The following is a 27595-nucleotide window of genomic DNA, read 5'->3' on the forward strand; positions in this document are numbered from 1 at the left end:
AAAGTCCAAATTACATCCTTTTATGCGCCTGTGCGGGAGTTTTTCAAACACCACCAAAGGATCCTGAGCCCATTAATCCCTACAGGGCTACTCCTCCGGAGCACGAAGAGGGCAGACACCCAGCCCAGAGCCTCATGAGGTTTCCTCACATTCCCAACCCCAGGCAGGCTGTGCCCTGAAGGCTTTGAGGGTGACAGAAAACCTAAGGATGGGGTTCAGGTTATTACAGGCACCATCTCCCAATACTCACAGCACAACCCCTTCCCACAGCCACACAGAGATGCTTGGAAAACAGACCTTGTGCTCCCCGGGGGCTGGAGATGCTGCTCATCCCCAGGTGTGATATGCCAGCAGCGGCCAGCACAGAAGAGGCTCCTTTGGCTTCCACACAGGGCTTTGCAGCAGCAGGGAAGGTAAAGCAGATCCAGCATCAGACTTTACAGCTCCAGGAGACAGAAAGTTAACGAAAAGCCAAAGCAAATAACAAGTTTGCAGCAGTTCCTGGAAAGGAAGAAGCAAGCTCTTGTGTTGAAATAGCCATACATCAAACTGCCAGAGTCCCTGGGTTGTTCCTCCTCCTCCTCCTCTAGCAACTACAACTTAAAATAAGAAATACAGATCTTCATCCTTTTCTGCTTACTAGGCCCTCTCCTCCAAGGAAATCTCCCCAGGCAAAAAAAACTCTCCTACTGCTTTGCTGCAGCTATTTGTAGTGACTGGAGCAGTTCAGGTGCAAACACTTGGCTGTGCCATCACGGACACCCCTGCCTGCCTGGGGCCTCGTTAGGGCAGCTCCTTCCCCCGCGCAGGTGCAGAGTTAATTGCGGGTATTGCTATGGTGGCCTCAAAGCTGCTTTTTTTTTCCTTGCATTTCTCTTTAGTGAGTTTAGTATAGGGGTCCATTTGCTACTCTTCGAGCCCGAAGAGCTGAATTTTGCCACGGATCTCCAATTCTCTTCTGGTATGATAGAAGAATCTGAGCTTTATGTGTTCTTTAGATGAAAAAATCCAAATACACAAGCTAAATTATGTGTTATGTGACATTCTTTGTATGACCTTAGTTGAGGGTCTCTTAATTCTTTTCTAATATGATAGGAAAGTCTGAGCTTTATTTGCAGGGAGTTCTGCTTTTACAGATGAAAATCATAATGCATATGTTACACTAGGTATTGTGTAAAAGTATACAAATAGGCTCTTTGAAGTGAATTTATGAACCCCAGCCCCCGATGTGCTTCTAGACTACGGCTCTAATTAACACCAAATGCAGCAACACTCAGTGTGATGTGGGAGAACCTACTTTGTTAGGAAGCGGGCTGAAGTCTAAGAAACTAATTTCACAGAGGTCATTAAAAATACTGTATGAGCCCAGCAAAGCAGCCTGTAAAAAATCTATTATTGTAATAGTATAATAAAGTGAAGCTGGCTTCTTTAACCCAGAATTTACAGCCCGATGGCTCTTTTCTCCTGACAGTAAGGGTGGGAAACAGCAGCTGGGTTCATCAGTGCTTTTATGAGAAAGCTTCAGGCACAGCCATTTACCGTCCTTGTGAACAGTGAGAATGCACATGAAATATTGCCGGGTAAGTCCAGCCTCATACCAAATATTGGCACCAACAGAGGTTATGGCAAATTTCCCATGTAGTTAACGTCTCATTAGGACCGGAGTACTCTTGTGGGGCGGTAGTATGAGAAATACTTCCTTCTCTTTGCTAACGGGAAGCACGGGGAAACCCCTCGCTCTTGCAGCAGTAATAGGTGCAGGTTAGAAATCTGCCGTTGTTTGGAAATTCATCCTTAGGGTTGAAATACAATTCTCAGGTATATAAAAGCAATAAGACACTTGTGATTGCAGGGATGAGTTCTGGCACAGGAGAATTATAGAGAGGAGTAATCTCTGATGCTTGACACAGGAAGGATTTGGCATCTTCTAACTTAGCTTAAGCTGGGAGCTCCATCCTCTCGACTCCAAGCAGTGACTCAGTGGGGATAAAAAGCCTTCTTCAAAATATAGTTGAAATCAGGCCCTAAACTTGATACCTGTGATTAAGCAGGAAGAATACCTTCCTGTTCTCCCTGCCTCTGGTATGCAAACACTGAGGCAGGTACATCTCAAATGGAAACAGGCTGTCCTGGGTCATCCCTCCCAGTAAAGGAGCTGGAGCTCAGAGACTGTAAAGCCATCACTGATTCTACTTAACATACAACCTATTTATAGAAGGTGAAATGTAAAGCTAATTCTAGTTTGGCATATTTAAGCTGGGTTCCATTGTGTTTGCAGTTGGACAGTAGAACAGAAATACTGGGTGAATACTAGATCTCTAGAAATTAATAGCTAATTTACCACTTTCACTTGATTTCAGTGGGTTTCCTGGTGAGGTTTGAATTCTGAACTTCGCTGCAGAGAAGATTTTCTGCTCTCGCTGTTGACTCACAGCTCACAACCATGTGATCCCAACCATCTGTTTGGTAAACTTTCTCATTTAAGCCTGAAATACTAGAATTCCATCTGCCTTGTCCTCCTGGGAAAAGCAAAAAGTAGCATTAATACTATCAAATGCCTTGTTTATTTTCTCCCAGTGCATCCCAGAAACTCGGGTTGGGAGGGCAGATCCCCCTGATATCTCCCCTAGAGCTTCCAACCTGGCAAGGTCAGGCTGATATCAGGGGGTACAAATGGGCTACGTTGATCTGTATGCGATTACTTGTTCTTTACCTGAGGAATGGAAACTATTAAAATCTTATGAAAATACTAAAAGGTGCCTGGGAAGCACCCCGCCAGTCTGAGCTGGCTCGCACACTGCTGTGAGGTCTCTGTATTCCAACATCCCTTTATTCCATGAGAACGCAGGCTGCAGTGGGCGGCAAATTCTACCTAAAGCTAAATATTAGCAAATACTAGCAAAGGTTAATTATCAGTAAGTACTCTGAGGAGAAGGAGGAATGCAGACAGAGAGGATCTCAGCTGTGGGTGCTGCTGATCACCTCCCATCTCAGTCTGGGCTCCTCTGAGATGCTGCAAGTTGGACAGCTGGAAACAGATACTTCTGAAATCGTTGGTTGCTTTCAAAAGCCTTTTTTTCACCAAGAATCCTGCTGGCCAAATTTTGCTATCAAAGACATCTTTGCACCCTGACAAACTTCAGATTCTGCCTTTATAATATAGTTGAAATCAGGTTCTAATCTTGATATAAAGAGTAATTAAGCCGTAAGACTACCTGATGTTCCCCCTTTCTCTGATACGCAGACACTGAGGCGGGTACATCTCGCTGCACGTTTTTGGGAAATCTCAGTCTTCCCCTTTTCCTATGACTGGCAACCGGGCAGGAGCGCTGGATTAAAAGAAAATATTTGATATTTCTAGTGACGACGCAGAGCCAGCATGAACCTGGGATTGCACTAAAGTGAAAAACAACAGAGAGAAGCAAAAAAACCACTGGCTCTTATGACTAAACTGAGCAACTATGGCTGAATACACGAAGGGAACAGCCCTGTGGTGGCTGCACACACCAACGCAGCTCTTTTTCAGAACCCGGGGTTGCTAATCAAGGCGGTGAAAGCTATTGTACTAGAAACCCAACAACAAAAGGTTGTGTGGGGAGGAAGGAAATGGTGTAGTTGTGCAGTTATGTATTTCTAAGGGTTTATCAAATCGGCAGCGAGATCAAGCTATCTCTCAGGACCACCGTGTGTCTGCAAAAATACAGGAAGTGCCTTTGCCTGACCTTTACACACAATCAGAAGATTCCTTGGCAGCGCTTGTTTGTGCAGCCTCTCACTCCACCTCACGAATGCTCTGGCTTTCCCTGGCTGCAGGGCCAGGTGAGAAAGAGGAGCAGCAGGCAGGATGGTAACACCCACAGCACCGCACACACTCTGCCAGTGACTTCCTGAGCGCCCTGAAGAGCAAAGAGACGGAGATGTCTATTAGGTCGGTTACGGCTCCCACCGGGACTCGGCTCGGGGCTGGGACCCCAGCGCTGGGGCAGGGACAAGGCTCTGTCCCCAGCTCTGCCACCGTCCCCGTGCCAGACACTTCACCCCCCCAGCTCTGGCTGCTCTGCCGCCTTCTCTCTCTCTCTCTCTCTCCATGGACAAAAGATGGAGCCGAGGTTTCTGATTTAGACACTTCAGTAACTAAATTAGGTCTGACAAACACTGGCTCCAAATTTTCCAGAATAAAAAGTCCATATTGTTTTATAGTGATAAGGATTATGATTGGCCACTACTATGGAACTGCTTTGTTTTCCTTTTTAGCTAAATTGAATTTAGAGGCAGAGTTCATGCTTCATCTGCAGGTATGAGACGGGAGGGAGAGAGTGGGACCATATGATGCCTCAGAGAAGAAAACCACCATTTATTTTGTCACATTTTTTTACATCATCCTCTTCATACAACAGTTTCATTGTAACACTTAATACATTTCTTAAAAAACACCAAGATTACTTGCAAAATTATATATATTTTAATATCCAAAAAGTACATTGCATATATATAGTAGCAAAAGCCCCATTTCCGTGGGTAATTTCTTCATACTTAAATTTTGCGATTATTGCAGTAATGTTACTTATAAACATCCCGAAAGCACTAAGACCTAAACTGATTAGCTTGATCTTATTTTTTCCATTTCGTTAAATAATGGCATCAGTGCTTCTGTTTAAAGTTATGAGCAGACTGGAATGTTCTGGTTTCAGGCTCTCGTCCTGCAATCAGATGCACACGGACCAACTCTCGCACCCGCCCAGAGTCCCAGAGGTTATGTCTAGACCAGATATTTGTGATGCTGTTAATTGGCTGCCACTTAATCCAAGTTAATTAATAGGCTGTACATGTACGTCTCAGCCCCCCCCTATAGACATCTGCTCTAAAACCCAAATGCTTGTGGTTTACCCCTCTGTTTACAGCACCAAACCACCATTTGTGGATCATCAAATTAACATGTGCAAAATTAGAGATGGCTGAGAATTTCTGAAGGTTTAAAATTTAAATGAAAACCCCAAGAGAAAGGTTTCGAAAAGATGTTACGAGAAGTATTTGATAATTTTCACGATGAAGTGGTTAAGAACTTTCCCAAGTTCAAAGTTTTGGTGAAAAATGATCACAAAATATTCAAATAGTTGCTTTAAAATGCTGGTGCATGTTTTCAATCAGCTCCGACGCAAACATGTTGGCTCAGTGGAGTTAATTTGCAGACAGCTACGACAAGGGTAATACAAGAAAAAACTCTGCTCTAGACAAACCCAGGGAAAGCTGGAAGATTTCTGGCTACTTCGGGGGTCAATTATGGATCCAATTGCAGGACCAAGGCTGTCTCCAACAGATACATTACTCATGTCTTATTTTTTAAATTTTTTTAGCAAAAAGTACAAAGCTGCAGCCCAAATGTACAGATTGAGAAGATGTACAAATTACATTAAAAAAAAAAAAAAAACAAAAACAACCCACAAACAACTGAGCTGATAGTAAAAAACAAACCTGCATTTGTGACCGAGGTCAACTCGTTTTATTTAATCTTTCTTTTAAAACTGTGTGATATAGGGAAAAATAACTCTGCATAATTTATACAGTAATTTGCCTTCTGATTTGTTGACCACTTTGGATGACGGTCTGACAAACGCACAGCGTTCGCGAATCGGTAGCATTTAGCGCTCCCTGGAGCTCCAGCGGAGCTCAGGGCCTGCTGTCATTTATTTTACTTCACTTTTGCTTTCAAGGAATGTCTGTGCTTGACGTTAGGTTACTTTTTGTTCTGGTTTCTGATGCTTCTGGAGATAATACAGAGTCTAATGAAGTTGTACACTCTAGAAAAGTTCCTTCAATGCCCTTTACTTTTTAAAATATACATGTACATATATATATATGAATATATATATATTTAATTTCCAGTTGGGAGAAAATCCTCATCTGCCTTAAAGCTAAGATTCCAGTTGCGGTCCCCTGCAGCCCAACGTCCTCCACTTGATGGTCAAATTGCCTACCCCCTCCACAGTGAGAAAAACATGCATGTAGTCATCTTTTCCTATGACCCACCATTGGATCTATGTCTTGTCAAAAGCCTTTGAATCCTTAAAAACTTCTCTCATCAAAAAACTAATAATCATTCCAGGTAATGGTGAACAATCTTCATCGTCAATTCCTACAGAGGACATAAGCATTAAAACCCAAAGAAAATGCAGAGTACTGGCCTGAAGAAGCATCCATCTCTCAGTACAAGACACAAGAGGCAAAGTTACGAAAGTAAAAGGTTTGATCCAGGAATAACCAATATCCAGTTTTAATTCTTCCCCAGAAAGGCCACAATTATCCGTTAAGGCTGCCCCGAAAAAACCATAAAAATCCCAGAAGTAAAGAAAAAGTCCAACCAGACTGATAAAGGCCACTTGAAGATAAAAGCATCTAGTAATAGCTGCCCAAGTGTGGTGATACGTGGGCGTTGGGATGGCGAGGGACATTGGGGTTCGGATAAATGCTTCCTGCAGGGGAGGTCCAATAAGGTGAAGCTGCTCCAAAGAAACTGGATGACGTGACAGGCATAGAAGAAGGGTGCGGGGGTACAAAGTTCACCTTCTGCTGGTGGGCATGGTAAGACGGCATGTAGGAGAGATCCGATGGATACTTGTACATGGACGACTCAGTGGGATGAGGCTGAAGAGCCTGGGCAATGCCGTGAAAGTCAAATTTGTAGGCATACCTTTTGCCATGCACTTTGGTCATAATGTTCTTATCATAGTAGTATCGGAGGGCTCGGCTCAGCTTGTCGTAATTCATGTTGGGCTTGCTTTTGCGTTCTCCCCAGCGCCGCGCCACTTCGTCAGGGTCCGTCATCTTGAACTCCCCATTGGTCCCTTCCCACGTGATACAGCTGGCATTGGAACTGTCCGAGAGCAGCTCCAGGAGGAACTGCCACAGTTGGATCTGCCCGCTCCCTGTGAGAAGCAAGCCAAAGAGGAAAGGAAATGACATTGTGTTTCCTGCTTAAAAGCAAAGACAAAGGCAGGAAACAGAAGGACTATCTCGATCTTTACTGGGAACTGCTCCTTCAAGCCTTAGAAAGTCTTATGTAGGAATGGATAAACTGTTCCCAGCAAACAAGTTAGTCAATCCTTTGTTCTGCTCATGAGTTTGAGGTCAGATTAGATTTCATAATGGTCGCCTTTGGCCTTAAAATCTTCGGGCTATTCATAAACAGGCCTTTTCCCGAGCATACTGTTCTGCAAAATTTTTCACTGAACAGTTAACACAGTATATTGCAACTCTTAATTTCTTACTGTTTACCACGGATATTGTTTTGGATACCTACAGTTGTCTTTCCAGTTGGTGATCTGAGTTTCGTAAGGTTATTTCTTCCCCAGACTAGATGACTCCTACTTTTACTCGGTTATACTAATAGTAAAGAGGATGTTTCCTTACATGTATACAAGTTTGTTCAATGTATACAAGTTTGTTCAGCTCAAGCAAGATTTACTCCAGGTCTTATTCCCCAAAGTCGGGGGCTGTTTTCGGCAGATAACCCTCCAGGGACAGTTACTAAGCTGGGACTTTTGGAGATGTTTTGTGCCTTCCATTCAGCTAATCCATCACAGACAGTGGAAAACCAACCTGTGCTGCAAATCTGAGAGAGCAGCATTGAAGTCCCCTATAAAGCTCTTCTTAGGGAATGCTGGTTTGGGGTAAGAACATTCAGGAGAGTGATTTCATCCTGACAAAGATGATGCTGCACCACTTTCCTCACTTTTCTGGAAGGACTTTGTGCAAAAGCACTTGTGGGAGCACAGCTGCTAAGGTCTCTCACAGCCTGTCCCTCCCTGTGTTAGAGGACAAACCTACTCATCCAGTAAGGACTGGAGTAGCAGATCAGAAGGAAAGCGAACGCCCTTGATAACAGTGGGCTGAAATGTAAAGATGAACTCACCTGGATTGGCAAGACGGCTACTAGTGGGCCCCAGGATTTGATAGGGATCTAAAAAAAACACCAACAAAGCTATTTTAAAAAAACGCTTCATCAAAAAGAAACAACAGTTCATTGTTTTTTGTTCTGGAAACCAGTTCAAATTTTCACTTTCTTTACTCATACTGCCTCTTCTCTTAGTGCCTGGAACAGACTCGATGTGTTCCTTCTTTCTTTTTTAGCAAACAACCACCAATTATTTATGGAATCCGAAATGGCACGGTGATTCTGGCACTGGTTTCAGACTTGCGGGCTTTCAAAGATTGTAATCTCTTTGGACATACCCTGCACTTACGTGTCGACAAGAAAACATGAAATGGGAAAAAAGAAGTGTGGGATAGTAGAACAGTAACAAATCAGGAGCATTTATATTTCTCCTAATAAAAGGAGCGGGATAGCAGATGAGATTTTCAAATTCACTTGCCCAGCCTGCTTCTCTCTGCGGTCAATGAAACGTTCACCCAACTCTCCCCTCCTGAAACAAGCAGCGCCTCAGACAAACAGGAGTAACAAGGGGTTTGTCACTGGCTCCAATGAGGCTGAGTGTTTCTTGAAAACCCCACAGAGCATTTATTAGGAATGAATTCCTTCCCTTTTTGTGGGGCCTCCTCAGCCCTAATCTCTACACTTCTCCTTTGCTTCTCGCTGGTTTTGGTGATTTGGATCTATAGCATTTGCTCGTGGATTGAACCAGTGCCAAAAGAACCAACCCCCTGAAAAAAAAAGAAAGGGATAGAAAGCAGCTGTGCGAAGCGGCCAAGGTGGGATTTAGCTTTTCAAAGGCCCCTTGGGAAAGCAGCAGGAAACACTACTGCTCCCTGCCCAACAGGGTTTGCTTTTCTTATTTGGTTTTCTTTGAGGCAGGGGAAGCCCCCTTGGTTCTGTTTGGAGATGCTGTAGCAGAGGGGAAGGGGTAACGCAGACACTGCGCAGCACCCACAGCTCTGTGCCCCTCGCTGCCATAGGTGACCTGTGACACGGCGCGGCGTGATGCCTCAAAGGAGGTGCGGGCAATGCTTGGGCGCTGCACATGACTCAGGGACGTGAAACAGGGACGTTTCTATCAAATGGGGAAGGACACGGCAGTAAAATAGAAACGGTTTGGAACAATCGCTGTCACCGCTCGGTCAGAGTTGACTCATTATTCCGAGACTTCCCTGTAAGGCTCTGCCTGTTTGTCCTGTGCCTGTGGTTGGTGCTGCTCGACATGTTTATTCACCCAATCTAGTACAAGTCTAATTAATTAGCAAAAGCAGGGGGACAAAATCACCCTTACCTGGCTGGGGCCGTTGCTGTTCTGTTGTCTTGTTCACATTTTGCGTCCCTGCAACGGGAGGGCCTGTAACAACAGAGAAAGATGTGATATGTACTAGAAGAGAAGAGGAGGAATGAGCAGAGAACAAGGCAAGTACAAGATACATTGGACAGGAATAACGGCCACTTGGATGGGAAAAGTTTTTTGATCCTAAGAGCTGATAGTTTTGAAACGGCACTATAAAATCATGAGATTTCACTAGAAATCAAAAGTTTCACTGTGAAAGGAAAACATGCAGATGAGGCAAGAAAAATATAATGCAGGTACTGTATTAATTTTCTGTCTTTTATTGTAACGTAACTTCCTTTCTAGTTTACATCCGTGTTTTGAACAGAAATTGGGATTTTTTAAAAGGTATAAATTCTGAGCTTCTTTCATGTTGGAACTTTTTTCAATATTTTTTGGAAATGGGACTTCTGGTTTTTAAACCAACCTTTTTATTCCAAAAAGTTTTGGTTTTATCGAATCAAACATTTTGTTGAAAATATCATGGCTATTCCTGTAAATCGCTTCAATACTAACATCTGATCCTCCTCTTCGTATCATTTCTCCTAACAGAAAACTTGGAGAACATTCAGGGTGCGTGTAGCTCAGAAAGCGGCAAAGCCAAGGAAGTACAAGCCGAGAGGCAGGTTCTGTCACATCTATTTGCACCTGGTAGTGTCTTGTTGAGAATAAAATGTGCTCATCTTTGCACTGCCCCACAGGAACATGGCCCCACAGTGGAAGCAGGGGGGAGTGTGGCTGGGAATCAGCTGGTTGTTGGCCAAGATACGGTCTTTAGGGACAGGGAACCGGTACTTCTAAGGAGATGACACCTGGAACGTGCTGTGAATTCAGAGACAATGTAAAACCAGTAAGAAACACGAAGAGTTGGTTGAGCAGGGCTCATGCTGTAGGGGCCCCAGCTGCCTGCTGGACTCTGTGTAGAATCTCACTTTCTGAAAAGTAGTCAGAAACTCTCAGAATCTGCCCAAGCTCTCTGTATCTGTCCCTAAAAAAATGACACTGGATTATAGGCAGGTGGTTGACAGGGAGTCTATGTTTGTGCGCAGGATCTGCTCCTGGCCCCTTAATCGAATCCTGAAAGTATTAGAGGTTCGTGCTGTCATCTTCAACACACAATTCAATAATAAAAATACTGGTGTCAATTTCTATTTCTTGTAATACCATAATTCTAGCTCTTCTCTTACTGACTATCCCCAAATCTTCTGCCTTTCCGATGCTCCTAACATGAGCTAGCCATGACTGTCTCCTCCCACAGTCTCATTGTGATCTTCCGTTGCAGAATTTGTGGCTCCCACTGGGACAACTTACTTTTGGTGAGGCCAGAATTCCCATTACTGCCCCATCCTGCTCTCCTGACTGCATCATGGGAGGGATCTAACAACAAAAGGCAACAGGCACAGAGGGGTTGAAATCAACTCTTCTCAGAGAAAACTTGCAAGAATCTTGCTTTGTATCTTGGTCCCAATGGCTCAGTATTAGGCAGATATTATTTTTCCTTTCCTGTATCTCCTGTGCTCCCTGGGCCCTCTCACAAAGGCGACAGGGAGTAAATACAGAGGTTGGGACTCAATTTTTGGACAATACTTGAGCCTGGCACCTTCTGAACATCAAGTCGATAGTGCGACTCATCCCCTCCAAAAGGAGACCCCCTTTCCCTCATCCCAAGATGACCGAAGGCCACGGGCAGAAAAGGAGGATGAGACGAACCCTTTTGTGATTTCACAGAAAATAAATGGTAACTTTAAAACCCAGGGAGGCCAAGGACTCGACAGGCACAGTAAGGAGGTTATTTCAAGGAGGGAGAAAAGGGGGAAAAGCACCCTCTCCAGTGCAATTCAAAACGCAGCCCTGGCCTTGCCACTGGGAAGGAGTGAGCACCGCCTCGTGCCCTCTTGGGCTGCAGCTCCCTGCGGAAACATCCCAGGCACTCACACATTCCTCCCGGCGCTGGGAAAGCCGCTGCAGCTTTGAAATTACAGCCTTCTAGTTATTGGCATGAAAAGGAAAACAGAGAAGGGACGGGAGAGGGAAGGGGAGGGGAAGAGAGGGAGAGAGAGAGGAGGAGGGAAGAGAGGGGAAGGGGAGAAAACAGAGCTCATGTAATCTGCCTGTTTTTATTTTTATTTTAATTATTTGTTTTTTCCCTTTTTACTAGAAACCGCAAACCCCACTGCAAATAGATCAGACTGAAAAACAAACCGCTACGGTTTCAGGCTGGTACAAAGCGTGCAACGGGACATCTCTGGGAGAGGGAGGTGGCAGCCCCAGCCGTGCTGTCCCCGCTCCCGTGGCAGGGCTGGAACTGGCCCCAGCCTGGTGCTGCCGGGGAGTTTTATCCCCAAGCTTGGTTCCCAGCGGCTGTCTGTGTTTTAAATAATCTGCTGGTTGCACGGGTGGCATTTTCCTTGTTGGAAACGCATCGTGCAGATCCTAACGTCATCCTGGGGCTGCTGTGCTATCAGGGAGTGAAATCAGGAGAGCAGAGACAGGCTCTGAAAGAACCACTGGCTTTTCCCATGTCCTCTTTGCAGCCAGCCTCTGACTTTCATTTCTCCCTTGGGATATCCTTCCGAAGTATCGCAACTAGAGCTATTAGAGCAGTGTTTTGGGAAGTATTTTGAAAAAAACATGAGTTCTCTATTGAGAGAGAAAGGGAAAACCTCAGAAATTTCCACCGATTGAGCCGCTAACAAACATTTCGATTAGCTCCATCAGAAACAGTTTCACCATTGTGTAACTTCAATGGAAATGCTACCGGCAGGGAGATCCTGTTAAAAAGGAAGGTAGCAATTCTTTCTCCAACAGAAGAATTCTTTTCAAATTGGGGAAAAAATTCCTTTCCAAAAAGTAGCAGAGTTCATTGCAAATTTTCAAGTTTCTCTGATCCTTTTTGGGTCAGAAAATTGACTGAAGTGAATCAACTGCTGTGAATGGGTTGGTTGATTAAGAGGCATCAGCATGTTTTGAGTAAACAAATAGGCCTTCATCTGGAGAGATGATCCTCCTCCTTCTCCTCCTCCTCCTCCTCCAGATGGAGAAACTCTATCACAGAGGAGGACCCTGCTTTGCTCAAGGTGTCACAGCAAGGGTGTAAAATGCATCTCCTGAGGGTTGTTTAACCAGTAAGTGACACTATTACCACCGGACATGCTGACCAGGTGTGTCTTGCTGTGGCTTCTTGGGCTTTATGGGATCAAGGCTTGGTTCTCCAGACAAATTTGGCTAAGCCTGGTCAAAATTATCATTCAAAACCTCTCTGGGTTTCCTTGTAATGTACATTTTAGGTTGTAAAATGCCAGCTTGGAAGGATGGTGTGCAGGTGCCAGAGACCATGTTTAATCCAGGTTTGGGGTACCTGAAATGAGTCCCTTTGCCTCAGTTTTCCCTATGGATTAAGGAGTAAAGTGTGGGCGTATATAGGGGGGATGAGACTTACACCTGAGTGTGATTTTCCAGTGCTAAGAAGGGTTAAATGCAAGTTCGCCATGAAGGCCCTGCTGCTGAAATGTCTTCTCTCAGCTCCTGCAAGTTTCCAACTCTTTCTCTCCCTACCAAAAAAAAAAGTCCAAATCCACTAAGCCATTTTTGTTTTGTTTTCACAAAAAATCCGTGCAACGTGAAAGAACCACACCAGCCCTCCCGGCTTCCAGGCCCAGACTCTAAAGCTGAACGTGTTTAAAACAAAATGGAAAAGGCAGAGCCAGGGAACCCATCCAGAGACTCGAGTTTCTGCAAAAACAATACCGTTCCCAGGACCTGACGCCCAGTGGCTCGGAGACATCCTACAGAACTCCCGCCAGACGGTTAGTTACAGGGAGAGTCTTATCTGTCATTAAACCTGCTTGGATTTTACACCAAAACTTGCCAGTCTGTGGAAATTCAATTAAAAGACTTGGACTGAGATCTTCTTCTGGTGTAAATCAGCAAATGGCTACAGTGAAGTCAGGGGCAAATTTATACCAGCTTGGGATCAGGTCCCCGAGTCTGTTTTAGACTTAAAAGGCCCAGTGGAACAACAGCCCTATGACAAATGTGTGTTCAATACAAAATGGAATTAAAGAGCAGAAAATAAATCATAGATGCTTTCAAGAAATGTCATTCTGCAGCTGTCTGGTTTATGTCCAGAAATTCCCCAGGATGAATGCGTACTCTATTATGAGTAAGGTAAAGGATATTAATAATGCTTTGCACTTTCACAGCACCTTTCAACTAAGGATCTCACAGCTTTGCAAACATTCACACTCACAGCGCGCCTGGGAAGAAGGTTAAAAATAATTTTATTTATTTACATGCATAAATGCACTTTCCTCAGGCTTTAGCTGCCTTTTCCAGATGAAGTGGCTTTCCCAGAAATCAGGCTGTGAGGAACAGACTGCGTAGCGTTGGTCTCTGGACGCTTTCTAACCTTAGTCTATATTTTCTCACCCCAAATCTCCCTCGGCTCCTACCTCGCCACCCTCTGTGCCATTTGGAAGTTCTCATTCTCTGCTGTGCAACTCTCATTTCAAAGTCTATTGATCCCTATGGAATTAGATGTAAATCAGAAATAATGCCGCAGTGAAACAGCCTGTGAGGCTACACAGAGGGCTGAGAAAAGGCTCAGAAGATGGCAAAATTAGCAAGATCAAGACTGAGCATTAGGGAGGCTGAACTGTAAAGTTCAAAAGATGAGCTAAATTCACAGAATCACAGAATGGTTTGGGTTGGAAGGGACCTTAAAGACCATCCCATTCCACTCCCCTGGGCAGGGACACCTCCCACCAGACAAGGTGGCTCAAAGCCCCCTCCAACCTGGCCTTGAACCCCTCCAGGGATGGGGCAGCCACAGCTTCTCTGGGCAACCTGGGCCAGGCTCTCACCACCCTCACAGCAAAGAAGTTCTTCCTGAGATCTCATCTCAATCTCCCCTCTTTCAGTTTAAATCCATTACCCCTCATCCTATTATCCAAACCTCTGCGGTTTCTTCTTGTCGAACTGTCTGGTGCAACAAAGGAAGGACTTGATGTGGGGAAGAAACTGAGGAGAGTGTCCCAGGGATGCCCTAGTAGAGACTGTGGGCCATGGAGGAGGAGAGCGGTGTAGGCTGTGCTGTGTAGGTGTAGGAGGGCTGCCATCCCAGCCGGGAGGCTCCACTGAACCTCCAGCCTCCCTTTACAGACAGCACCCCCCCATTTCACAGCTTGAATGCTCCTTCGCTCCTCTTCCCCATACCTCTGGATTGCATTTAGTCTAAACAGATTGATAGGCTCAAATATTTCTGGGGGCAGATGGACAGACAGGCAACAGACTCAATTTCCCTCAGAAACCAAGCTTTAACTCCCCAAGCAGATTCTCACATCCCAGCAAAGACCATCCCTAGCAGTCCCTTCAGCTTGAATGCAGGCCAGTGAACAAGCCATTAGGGAATCTGTGTTTAAGATATGATGTATTAGAGAGCAAACCCTCTCTGATAAGCTTTAAAAAGTTCTTAAAAATTAAAAAAAAATATATCTGAGAGCTTGGGACGGAGGGGAGAAGCAAGGCGGGGGGGGATTTCAACTAACAATAGGCTCATAGTCCCTGAGCTTCCTGAGCTGCTGGGTGAGTGCTGACAGCCCCGTCATCCCCCTCGCTCCGGAGCTTTTCCAGTCAAACCAGACTCAGGCACTATTTTGTGCTACCAGCCTTGATAAGGCTTTCCAGGAGAATAATGGGCACTGGGCCGCTAACATCCTCATTTTCAGGCTTTTTTGTTCTAGGATGGATACAGTGGGGCTGGGTCATTTATGGACTAAATGCTTTATAGGCGCTATATGGGGATCTGATCTGAAATGCCGTCTGTGCTGGCACAGTGCCCTTAATCGCCAGCACGGCTGGGAAGGAATAGCTTGGTGTATTTATCATATTCATGGCATCACTGGCAGCAGCAGCAGCAGCTCCTTCCCAGCCAGGCACTGTCTGGGGCTCATCGTCAAGGTGCAGAGTGACTGGTCTGGATATTGGCTCCCTCTGTCAGACCCCTGGGCAGTGTCACGCCTGGGTTAATGCTTGTAGAAGGTGTCCGGGGAAACACACGTGCAGCAAACTCCTGGGGGCATCCAGATCTCCCAGCATGGTAGGTGCTAAGCAATACAAAGAGCCCACGGATCTTGGCCTAATGAAGCTGATGCCTCTAAGGACATTAGGCAGCCAAAGGATGGCTTGTCCTGAGTCATGGGGACAAAGCCAGGAAGGAAATAAAGGTAAGTTTCCCAAGTCTCAGTGACTTGTCTGCCTCCATTTCCCTTTGAAACGCACCAGCAGCCTCTGACCAAGTCTGCCTCGCTGAGTCGCTGACTCAGGTGAATAATAACCGCAGTAACGACTGCAGTCATTTACCACCTTCTGTTGGATTCCTTACCACGGCATCTCGGGGTGCTTTACAAAGAAAAGTTGAATGACCTCAGTTCACATGACAGGAAAACCCCTCAAACCTGAAACAGAGAAGGAACTGTTCCTGAACGCCCTGTCGTATTTGGTTAGGGAGCACAGGCACTATATTTCCATACAAGACTTGGCCTTACAGACTTCAGTGAAGCAAATCAGGGGAAGGGGAAGGCTGCAAATTCGAAGCAGGCTATGGGATCCATGGGCTTCTCCAGGCAGAACACATTCTGGGTTTTGCAGTGAGTTCTTCTGCTTCGGTAGGATCCTGGCTTGGTGGCTGGAATTTAAATTAGCTTCTCTAAATGGGGAAAGCAGAACCAGGTGTCCTGGGGGATCCAGACTTGTGATTAATCTAAGTGGTCACTTGGGGTCTATTTTGCAGCAACTACTTTACAGGGAGAGAGAGAAAGGAGGGCATAGGACCTCACCGCTTTTCCTCCCGGAGTGAGGTTGTATGTGGTGGCACTATTCTGGTATCTTGGAAAAGTCCCAGCGTAGGCGCAGGGGAACAAAAACCACCACTGCTGCAAAGCAAACACGTAAGCAAGGTCTGCCAAGCTGCTGAGCGTCCAGCCCTCACACTCCAGTCATTTCACCTCCTGGAGATCGCATTGAAGAGGTGGGGTTGTGTTTAAAGCCAGTTGGAGAGAAGAAACTGAGAATGTGGGTTTCTGGAGGGGCAAGGAAGCCAAAAACACCTCCAACTCCTCCTTGAAACATTAGATGTATTGTTTTAAGTGATGGCAGCAAACATAAAGGTTGTAGAGTCTGTAAGGTTCTTCCCAGGCCCACTCCGGCTCCAAATATACCTACTAAATTCTCAATACACACAGTGCAAAACCTTACAATGGCAGCTGTGAGAAACTTGCTTAGATGGAGTTTTTCTTAGCACAAAGCTGTGAAGGCTCTGGACGCTGTTTTTGGTCTGTAGGAGGTGTGACAGTGTGTGAGAGAGCTGGTGGAACAGAACTAGAAAGCAGAGCAGAGAATGAGGAGTCCGCTGGCCTTTTCAGATGGCTACAAGAGGTGGCTCATGAGAGTCAGCAATTAGCTTCCCATAGCATTGAGCCCTGTGGCACACACCCAGGGGCGAGTTACACGTGTCGTAACCGTGTGCACTGAGGCCTCGAAATCTCAGCCACAGTATCATTTGTTTTGCAATGAATTACTTTTCAATTTACTATTTCTGCTAATGAAGACGATTACTTAGCATGTATACCGTCTGTCGTGCTGTATGTCCTTCACAGCCAGTGTTACTATCACTGTTCTCAGGATCACATAGGACTTTCCAGTGCCTTCAAGCACCAAACTCATTGGTTTCTGTTTCAAGACCACAGTGTCCTGCTCCCAGTGCTACAGAGTCACCAGTACAGGGATCACATGTGGAATTAAGTAATTCTAAGTCTCTCTGCTAAGAGGAAGCAACTAGCTGAATGCAGAACAATTTCTAAGTAACTTCTATTCTACATTATCAGACAATTTGATTATTTCACAATTAAAAATAAACCACAAAACATCTCGACATTGCTATTAACCTGTTTTACAGATAAGATACTGACACGGTGACCAAAGTCCAGGTTTGGAACAACACTGGGTTTTGAACCCAAGTCAACTCAAACCAAGGGAGAAGGGACTGATGGCTGGATTTACACAAGAAATCTGTTGCAGAACACAGACATGAAGAACAGCTTTAACCTGGGGACTCTCTGAAAGTAGCTGAGAGCCTGGTCATGCATTGCTGTCCTTCTGGAGATACAGACCAGAACAATCAAACCTTTCCGATTTAACTCCTATTCTAGATCCAGTGTTGGATTAAAGTGCTGTGGCTGAGGCCCGCTATTTCCACTATCAACCAGGACCTGGAGCTTCACCTAGTGCATGCCCAGAACTGGGATTCAGGATTTCCAAAGGGACTCATTCAGCTTGCACAGACAGGGACAAGGACCTTCTGAGGCAGCTCATTCCAGCTTGAGATCTGTGATCCTTCTCCCTCTTTTGACTTGGCCTGGCAGGGTGACATGAAGGAGCCCCCACGCGCCGCAGCTCTAGAGCCTGGAGAACTGCTCCCCCCCTCGAAGGGGGGCTCTGGCCTCCAAAATTTGGAGTCACTCCCTGTTTGCTTTAAGCCATAGGCGACAGCCCCCAGTTGTGCGAGTGTGGCTAGAAAAACATCCCAGAGCCGTGCAGCGCTGGAACTTCCTGATTCACGTCTGAGTTACCCTGTGCAACGCTTACAAAGACACATTATGAAGAAAAGGAGGAAGTAATGAGAATTTTTTTGTTGTTGTTGTTGCTTTTTTTAATATCAGCAGCAGAAGTCCCAATGCACAGCGCATGAAGACTGAAGTATGTGTCCTAAGAATCCCTCCCAGAGCCAGCTTTGAAAAGCAGTGATTTCCAGTCAACCTAGAGGGGCTGCAGACACGGGCAGCCTCATGCAGACAGGCACGGTACTGAGAAAAACACACAATGGCATATTCCGAAAGGCGCGTTTCTGAGCACCCTCCGCACACGTACACGCTCATTCATCCAAAACACACATACGAGTGTGCACAAATACCCAAACAGCACCGCGCATCGTTTACCCCCCAGCACGCCGGGGGTAAAACCAAACTGTTAACGCGCTGGCGCTTGGAGCTTATTGAAAAATGCACAAATGCAGAAGTAAAGAAAAAGAAACGCGTATTCCCTGAGCAAAAAAAGCCAGACACAGCAATACACACAGAAGAGAAAAGGGAAGAGCCACATGCACAGACGTTGCAGCCAGCATTTTTACAGCATTTGCCCATTTAACTCATTATCAGGAAACAAATTTACTCTTGTCTTAGGAAACAGCCAAAGCGCTTCCAAGAGCTTTTCGCGGGAGGGACTGCACCCCAGCAAACGTGTAACCCCCCCCCGACATGTGCAATAACATTGCTTGCAGTGCACCCTAGGCAAAAAAATAATAGCTCTTTTGCTGGGAGAAAAGGAAGGATAATGGTTACTTAGAAAGTGCTCCAGACAAGCTGTCAGGTTGAATTCAGAGAACTGGAGTCTGCTCTGGGACAGCGCTGGCTCGGGGTGATCCCTTGTGAGTTGGGTTTCCTGCCTGCTACAGCTTAAAGACAACGATTCTTTGTTTCCAGTTTTTCTGGTGAAAAAACACACGCCTGCCTCCGAAGAGGGTCAGGGAGAAAGCAGACAAAACACTAACTCTGGAATTTCAAAGGAAAACAATTAAAAAAAAAAGAAAGAAAAAAGAAAAATCCAAAAGCGCTTGCTACTGTCTCCCCTGAAATCATAAATCCCTGGTTTGGCCACACAGTTGCAGTAAGAGAAGCACCAAAAAAGCCTCCCCTTTTTCTGCTACGGAGCTAAAAATGGGATATTTCATCACCAGGCACACAAATATCACCGACAAATGTTTTCGCATGTACAGACAATTTAGAGGGCATAAAGCTGCAACTGCTTTTTCTCTGACATGACTAAGACTGGAGGGTTTCTAACCTTTGCTGTGAACAAGGGGCCTTACTGACACACTCGAAAGAAGAGTTTACTGAAACCAGTCAATATTTTTCACATGACAACCTTTTAGACCTGAAAAATGGCCTTTTCAAGAGAAGATTTTTATGCAGGAATTTGAGAACCATTTTCCTGTGGGAACTGTGTTTATGCGGTCACACTGCCTGTGCTCACTTTGCCCCTCTCTCTCCAGTCCTCAAAAACTTTTGAACCTGCCACCCAAAATTGTCATCGAATTTGACAAGTGGGAGAGATGAGTTTTAAAGAGTTCCTACCAACCGAAAGGAAACTGCTGGAGAAAGAGGAGAGAGATTGTGGCCCCGATGGCGAGAAAAGCAGCTGCACGGACTCATTATTTTCTTAGGTACCAGGGAATCTGCATGAGAGAGATCTTATTGATGCTCCAACATCAGGATGCTCTTCCTTCAGGGCTCACAAGGAACACGGGTACAAACCCAGGGGAAATCCTGCTGTGTGAGTTTCAGAGCTCACCGATGTGTTTATCATCTTCTTAAATTTGCCAACAACCAAACAAAACATACAAGTAAACAGACTTTTTACCCAAACATCCTTATTGTTCACACAAACACTTTTATAATGCAAAGATAAACACGTAATAGCCACAGACTAAATTATTAAAATTAGTCTCCTACAGCCATATTCATGTAGTCACATACAAACTTCTTCCCCCTTGGAAAATGCAGGTAGCACATCAGTTTTTCCTGTGTTCTGCTTGAATTTAGGTTGGATTTATGAGACTTAGGGCTAGTGCTGGCTTTACCACTATTCTCAGCTCCCTACATTGCCTTAGGCTGAGCCTGACGTACGCGGAGGATAAAAACTCAGGCTGAATCCAGCCTTTTAATCAAGATCATACATAACCTGTAATCCGGAGGCGAACAGCCACACCTAATTAACTCCACTGAATTCTCACATGTGATGATGAGATCCTGTGATTCTATGATTCTCATGATTCTATGAATCCATGAGTCGGTGTAGCCCTTATCAGCCAAACCTTCCTTCATCCCGCCCTGGCCCTTCCCTGCACGAACACCCACCTCTCTGCGTCCCAGCACATTCTACAGAGCACCACGTACCCACCACCACGTGCCTGTTCAGACATGTGTAATTTTACACGTCAACACATCACGATTCTGCCTTTTTGGAAAGTGCCAGCACTGTCCTGCTAAGAGATCAGCAGCGGGGTTCAAATCCTGCACAGCATTTAGGCTTGTGTATTAACCACACGAGTTATGCAGACTCCAACATACTTTAGAGTAAGCACGGACTCTAAAATGGGTTGGATTGAGGCCAGAATTCTCACAACCACACGGGACACAGCCCTTTGGCCTCCTAAATGTTGTTGTATGTGAACATACTTTCCCTTTCCCTATGGAAACCTACTTAAATGACACCATTCTGATGGCGAGCAATTTAAAATCTCCATGGACTCGGCAGATAATGTGGTTTCAGATTTTCCTCCCGTGTCTCCGGTACCTGCAGTAGGTCAGTCACGGCTCCAAACAGCCACGGGAAGCGAAGAGCCCATTGCTCCAGTGGAGCACTGGGAGTGGGACACAGATCCTTCCACTCAGCAACGAGAGCAACCTCATTTCATTTTCAGAAAATTGTTCTCTAGCCAAAAAATACTGGTGATTTTCATTAGAGCAATTTCTTTCTCAAAGGCAGCTGAAGACAATTTGTACCAATGACGCTAAATACCATACTTTTGAGTGTTTATGAGGCTGAGAAGCAAAGAAGCTCAGGCAACAAGAGTCCTTTGAACATGACAAGGTTTCTACCTATCTGATCCGACAACAAAACGCATGTGTTTGGAGCACCAGCTGTATGAGCTTGCAGTATCTGGTTCTGCTGTGAAAGCAGTTTAACTCTCCTAAAGCAGGGCTGCAGGTTCCCCTGCGCGCGGAGCTGGCACTGCAGAGAGAAGTGAGAGGGCAGGAAATAGAAGGGAAAAAGGGAGTAGAACTGCAGCTGTGACCAGCCAAGGCAGCTCTGCCCCCGGAGCCAGGGCATGAAATCCAGTCCCATGACAGCAGCGCTGCCCTTTGCCAGCCGGGGCCACGGGTCAGCGGTGCCCTGTGCTCCCGGGTGACACAGAGCATCCCTGCCGTGTCCCCAACAAGGCCGGGAGGGAGCAGAGCTGCATCTGAAACACCCGCATCTGCCTGTGTTGCAGCCGTACCTTTTATTGCCATGTAGGTTCTTCCTTACAGTATGTGGATGGAATATGTTGTATAAAACACCGTGTAAGTGTATGCAAACCCCATGCATTTCCCTCTGGAATCTGCACAAGCAGATTATTTGCATCAGCTCTGTGATCTTAGAGAATGTGTGAGAAAAATTACAAGGGGAGGGAAGAAAATAGTATTTTTTCCTATCTCTGACATGTATTGCACTATTTCATCAGCTCCTCCTGCTTTCGAATCCTCAAGGGAAGGTGGTTTGAAAAATTTGTTTGTTTGCTTTTATTCACAGGCACAGAGAGAAGAAATATTTACAGGATTAGTAGATTCAATATGCATTAACACAAAGAAAAATGTCTCATCTTTTGAGAAGTTAAGGAGACCAGAAAGTACTTCTTAAAAAATCATTATTTTTAACCTGAAATTCCTTTTCCAAAAAAATATAATCATCTTGAAGCAAGGTCATTAACAAGGTTTAAAAGGAAGCAAGGGAAATCCTGTTCCTAACAGACTAGACCGAGGCTGAGGAATTCCAAGCCCACTTTTACGTCCATATGAGTTTCTTCTGTAATATTGGACAAGACACTTCACTCGGCTCCCCCAGTTCCTGTCATGTTCAGGTGTCTCTTCTCCTGTCTCCTTATCTCACAAACAGTAGTCGGAGCATCAATCAGTTACTGTGGGTTGAAGTGGTTTCTCCTACAATATTACTCAGACATCAAATGGATGCGGAGGAAATTTATGCATTGTAGGAAGAAATGGAAAAGGAATAGATGGGATTTCAGCATTTCTAGGCTAGTTCTTAATTTTTATTTGACTATCCCGTGGGTGTTTTTCGTCCTTTATTGACACATGATGAAAGTACCATGTAAAGTTAAAAATGCCTGGCTGACAGAAATCAAACGCAAACTTCTGTCAGCTGCACTAAAGAAACACACTTGAGAGCAGTAAAAATGGAGGGGGAGGAACAGTATTTTCCCTCAAATTTCTTTCTGCCTGAGTGGCTCTAGGCCCAACTTGCAGAGATAAAGGGTCTAAAAAATTCAGAGGAGCTCAATTTTACACAGAGCATTTCTCTTTAATAAAAAAATCACAGCTTTCTTCCCTTTATTTTTAGCAACCACCTGGCCTGAGACAGAAAAAGCACAGGCTTGGATGTGCGTGTGTGTTTATGGGGGAAATTGTTGAGGAACACGTGCACATGTGGCTGCTTTATTCAAATAGGAGGGAGCCTAGCTTTTATTCATTTTACATAGGTGACTGTTAGCATCAAAGTAGTGAGTCACAGAAAAGCCTGAATGGCTTTGTCTCTGAAATGTACCGTGTTTTGTCAGCTAATGCCAGGGAACAGTCAGCTCGAGTGGATAGTTATATGCTAGAGAAAAGAAGCTGCTGTAAAAACCAGCGCTGATGTTGTGTCCAGGCTCCAAGACAGATGTTGGAGCTGAAATGCAGTGTGGTGCCAGGAGAAAGGAGCGCTGGCTGCCCCAGAAGGGCAGTGCTGGTCAGTGAGGCAGCCGGACACGCCGTGCAGAACCGTGTTAAACGGGTGATCTCAGTTTGCTGGAGCCTTTCAGTGAAATGGGGGGGGGGTGGGTTCTCTCTATCTGTCCCTCCAGCTGCTTAAATAAAAGACATTCTGCCTTTCCCCACTATTCTTTGAAATGCAAACCTGAAGCCATGTTCTCCTGAAAAGCACCAAAATGTTTATATGTGAGGTGAGGAAAGTGTCCCTGCCCAAGAGCAGGCTGCTCCTGGTGGGTTATCTCGTACGACGGAAGTGAGATTTCACACTCTTCCCAGAAGCTTTTCCAACGGAGGAGCTGAACACAGTTCCGTGAACGAATCCAATGTTTCTGCAGCTACACCAAGGGAAAGGAAGACCTAATTCAAGGCTCCTGGTCCTACATGGTAAATTATACAGCACAGGGCCAGGGTTTGGTCTTCAACACCCTGTTTGGAATTTAGCAATTTAAATGTCTGACTGTGATTTACTGTCATATGTAGGTAAGGGATGTGCATCAGACCCATACAGCAGCTCTCATAACTTTATCATGACTGAGAATCCATTTTTTCAATAAAAATTAGAAAAAGGACTAGGACTGTAGCTGCGGAAGAAAATCTGAAAAGCCTGACTGAAGGATATGCAAACAACTGAAAATTCTTAAGGAGCCCCAAGTGTGTTATTAACTTTTAAACTTCAAGGTGTACAAGCTCTATCTACATGATCAGAATTTCTAATAGATTAAAAATGTGGGGTTATTTGAAAAAGAAAATAAAAATGTTCCAAAATAAAAGTGTCAAAAAGATACAGTTGGTCTTCCTTACTGGTTGAAACTGGGTGACAGATTCATGAATGGGTTTGGAAGACCTGAGTGGCCTTTATTCAGTAATGCAATTTATTGTGAGAAAATGTTATCCTTTCAACTACGAACTCGCTTAGAGAGAAACCGTGTCTCAGTCCTTGCTGTATATCTGAGATTTCAAACTATTTCCCATAAAGAACAGAAAATATGCCCTCAGTTCATCAACTCAGTAATACACAAGTGTGAAAATGACAGATATACATTTTATGCCACGATGTTGGCTGGACAAGCAGAGATAAAAATTGTGAATTATTCTATTTTAACCATGCTGTGTGTGCACAGCAGATCAGAACATTTTCATGCCAAGGATATTATATAAAAGGATTAGTTTTAACCCAATCAAACACCTTGTGAGAGCACAGGAAGCCAGGCTGTTTATATGCAAAAGACTGACCTTCTTTGGTGGCAAGCCGTGAGGAAGCTTCTGTGTGAGATGGAGTATTGTAGACCAGCAGTGAGCTGCCTGTAATGAAAAGAAAAGGAGTTATTGCAGTCTGAATGCACTCTGCCAGTGGGGAACCATGCAGGCAGGTAGAAAATGCTATCGCTAGGATCTAAAGACCAAATTTTTCAGAGAATTAAGCACATTTCCTATGATGGATGTGAAATTCTTTTAAAAGCTTGGTAGCTGTATGTCACACATGCTACTGTTTTACCACTTGCCACCAAAATACAGACATTTGACTCCTTCACTGAGCACCTTGATGTCCTCCATTGAAAGCTGATGTAAAGCGGTGAGATTGTATAGTACATTTATAGAGGTACAATATCTACCGCAGCAGAGCCTCTAGAAATTACTATGGCACAGACTGTATTACAGGATAAGGAAGAAGCTTTTCTCTCTCTAGCTGTGACGGAGAAATGTCCTGTTTGAGGAACATAGAGTAGAAGGGACATGAATTGCGCTGTCATGATGTGAACATTTTTAAAGTGTCACGTGCTTGGTTTTGAGCCAACAGCTGCAAAAATCTCACTGATATTCCAGTATCACTCATGCTTTGTGGAATTTGAAAGTAGCTTTCTGGGTTCAGAGTGGCTTTTCCATCCAACCCCACTTGAAACAAAACTATTCAAAAGCAGCACAAAAAAGAACCCATTGGAAGGGTCTTTGTTTTGCACAGTCTGTGGTGGAAATGTTCCTTTCTAAGCATTTTACTTTGGTTCTCCTGTAAACTCTTCTGGAAATGGAGGAAGAGGCCCTGTGAGCTCTTAGAAGCCAGCATGTAATACACATTTCATGGTTGTCTAGTTACATGTGTTTACGCTGCATAATTGTCTAGGTTCACCTTTCCTACAGCTCTTTGAAAAGCTTCTACTGCATCAGGCACTGATGTTCCTAACAAGGCAGAGGCCCCACCTTTGTGGGACTGATGATGTGACCTGGAGCGGGGCACCAGTGCCATGGGTGGCTACGGATGAGAAGTGCCTTTACAGACACTTTCTGCTATTCCTATCTACACAGCCCTCTGTTCGGTGAGATTCTGTCCAATTTAAGGTACTTGGACCTAAGCAACACACAGCAAACAGTATAGATTTCTGTACACACTTCCCCAGACCCTTTGGCAGGGCTGAGAAGACCTCTTTTGCAGGTACTCTAACACTAACTGATTAGGATCTTGTGACTAAGCCATGCAGTCTCCACATTCCTCTAATCCACATGATCCCAAATAACACTGACCTCACTTGCCCCTCCGCAGTATTCACAGTGTGTCTCACTTTCCTGCGGGAGCTGAGGGTTCGGCAGTTCCCTGCCAGAAGTAACAGCCACCACAGGTGCTGGATCTTATTATTATTCCTATGGATTTCTCTTCTTCCCCAAATGCAGACAAAGCCAAAGCCGTACACGAGCCAGCATGTACAGAGAGGTGAAAGGTGTTGGAAAACAAAGTCTACTCATAGGGAGTGGAGGACGGATGGTACCAGATGCTGCAAGACAAGGGATGTTCCAAAAGACCAGGATGGATAACACGGTGAACTCAGAGGTAAAGAGTTCAAAGGGATCCCACGGGTACCTTGAACTGTGAAAGCTGCAGAGAGCCAAAGTGAGCGGCTTAAATATTTTGAGAGATTGGCTGGTCTTTTGCCGCTGCGGGAGGAACTGCAACAGCTTTGTCCACCTAACTCATGTTTTCACCAGATGGTTTCTGGCTTTGGCATTTCTATCTTGAATATCTGTGGGGAAGCTCCTGTCCGCCACCCTCTCCTTGTCAGGTTATTTGAAGAAGATGCTGAATGCAACGCCTAGCCCAGCTTGGCCCCGCCAGACAGGGAAGTGCTGGGGAATTCAGAAACACAGTTTTCTATGACTAAATAGGCTGCAAATGCCCGGCTGCACTGACTGGGGGAGGAGGTGGGGGGTGGGGTGATGAATAGCACCGAACAAGCCTGTATGATCGACCTATAGCTACTTTACACTAAAAAATGCAGTCCAAGCCACTGGAAAGGGGCGGCTCCTCCCCCAGTTTAATTGCTAAAAGTTCTCACTTTGCCCGACAGTCTGAGGTTTCTGGTGGGAACACCACAGAAAAGGAAATGTGTTTCCTATTAAGGGTTTTCGATGAAGGAGGAAAAGAGAAAGGCAGAGACACAGATCAGGACAGAGAGAAGCAGACAGACAGAGGCCGGGCTGCTCCCTCCCTTACTCATTCTTGGGCAAAACTTTGGCTGCAATGAATTTTCGTTTTGTTCTTAGTCCCCCTACCCTCACTGGGTCAGTGACACCTTAGAGTAAATCAGCTCTTTCTGGTATTATTAATACAGTGTAGGGCATGCACATAATATCATGCACTGATATTATTAATACAGTGTAGGGCTATTCTCCTGTAATTACTATTAAACATGTTCTCTTTTTGTTCCCTCCACCTTTTCCTTACTTCTTTTATTGCCTGTGCATTAATTAAAGAGGAAAATGGACTGAAAAACAGAGCAGGAGAGTTTTTTTCCCTATAAAGCCTTCCTTTTCACAAGGCAGCTCATCCCTCTGAGATGCAGGAACATCTTGGATTCACAATCTTGAAGTCTATTTAACCTGAAAGTCTTTTTTTATCCTCACCTTCTAAAGGCCTTGTGGCCTACCCCTCCCCATCCTCCTGGCAGAATCAGGGTTCTGCACTATAGTTTTGTTTGGCACTAATATATGGCTCGAAACCACAAAGCAAGTTTTCTGCTTCTGCTTCTCACCACAGTCTCATTCTTTCCCTTTCAGGCTCTTCTCGTTTGTACACACCACACAGCACCGACCCCCCGTAACTAGAGAGGAAAAGGACGGGAGGTGACAGTTCAGGCTTCTTTTGATGTTCATCCCAAACCTAGCAGGAAAACATTCAAACCTCCCTTCCCACTGCCCACTGGCTGACGGGAGAAGATTCAGCAGGCAGACTGTGTTTGAAAAAAGACACCGGCCCAGCAGTCAGTCAGTCTGGAGTCCCAAGGTGCAGGGGATGAACAAGAAGAAAAGGTCAAGGCACGGCTTCACAACTTTGGAGGGGAAACTGGAAGTAACACCTAAAGAAAGATAATTGTCTGGGGGGGACAACAGTAAGTTCCCTGGAAAAACTACAGAGTGAGCTGCAGAACTGGGTTCTGTGAGTCTGAAATCTCCTAAAGATCAGAGATGACTGAATTCCTGATGGCTTCAATAGGTTATGGAAACAGCACACAACTGCCCGATTCTGATCCAGATCTTCGTTTTGCCTGAAGACGAAAGGTGCTGTGATATGAGTTTGGTTTAGTCTCGACTATATTAAATAGCTCACATGAACCTTCTATCTCCAAAACCTAAGACTGAGCTTTTGTTGAGGTCTTGCAGATGCTACAGGTTTATTTTTTCAATCTGGACTCAGACATC

General features: G+C 45.1%; 1 protein-coding gene across 2 annotated transcripts in view; it reads right to left on the reverse strand.

Moving 5' to 3' along the window:
• Positions 1-6393: 6393 nt before the first annotated feature.
• FLI1 (Fli-1 proto-oncogene, ETS transcription factor) overlaps positions 6394-27595 on the reverse strand; it is a 38439-nt gene continuing 17237 nt past the window's right edge. The window contains exons 4-8 of one of the 2 annotated variants that reach the window (XM_074162335.1): positions 24143-24211; positions 10578-10643; positions 9222-9284; positions 7910-7957; positions 6394-6923 (exon numbers count right to left, since the gene is read on the reverse strand). In XM_074162335.1, coding sequence (XP_074018436.1) covers positions 6394-6923; positions 7910-7957; positions 9222-9284; positions 10578-10643; positions 24143-24211 — 776 coding nt within the window. The remainder of the gene's footprint in view (positions 6924-7909; positions 7958-9221; positions 9285-10577; positions 10644-24142; positions 24212-27595) is intronic. The other variant, XM_074162336.1, reaches the window with a different exon arrangement.

The sequence above is a fragment of the Numenius arquata genome, chromosome 22 (assembly GCF_964106895.1).
Source record: "Numenius arquata chromosome 22, bNumArq3.hap1.1, whole genome shotgun sequence".
NCBI lineage: Eukaryota > Metazoa > Chordata > Aves > Charadriiformes > Scolopacidae > Numenius > Numenius arquata.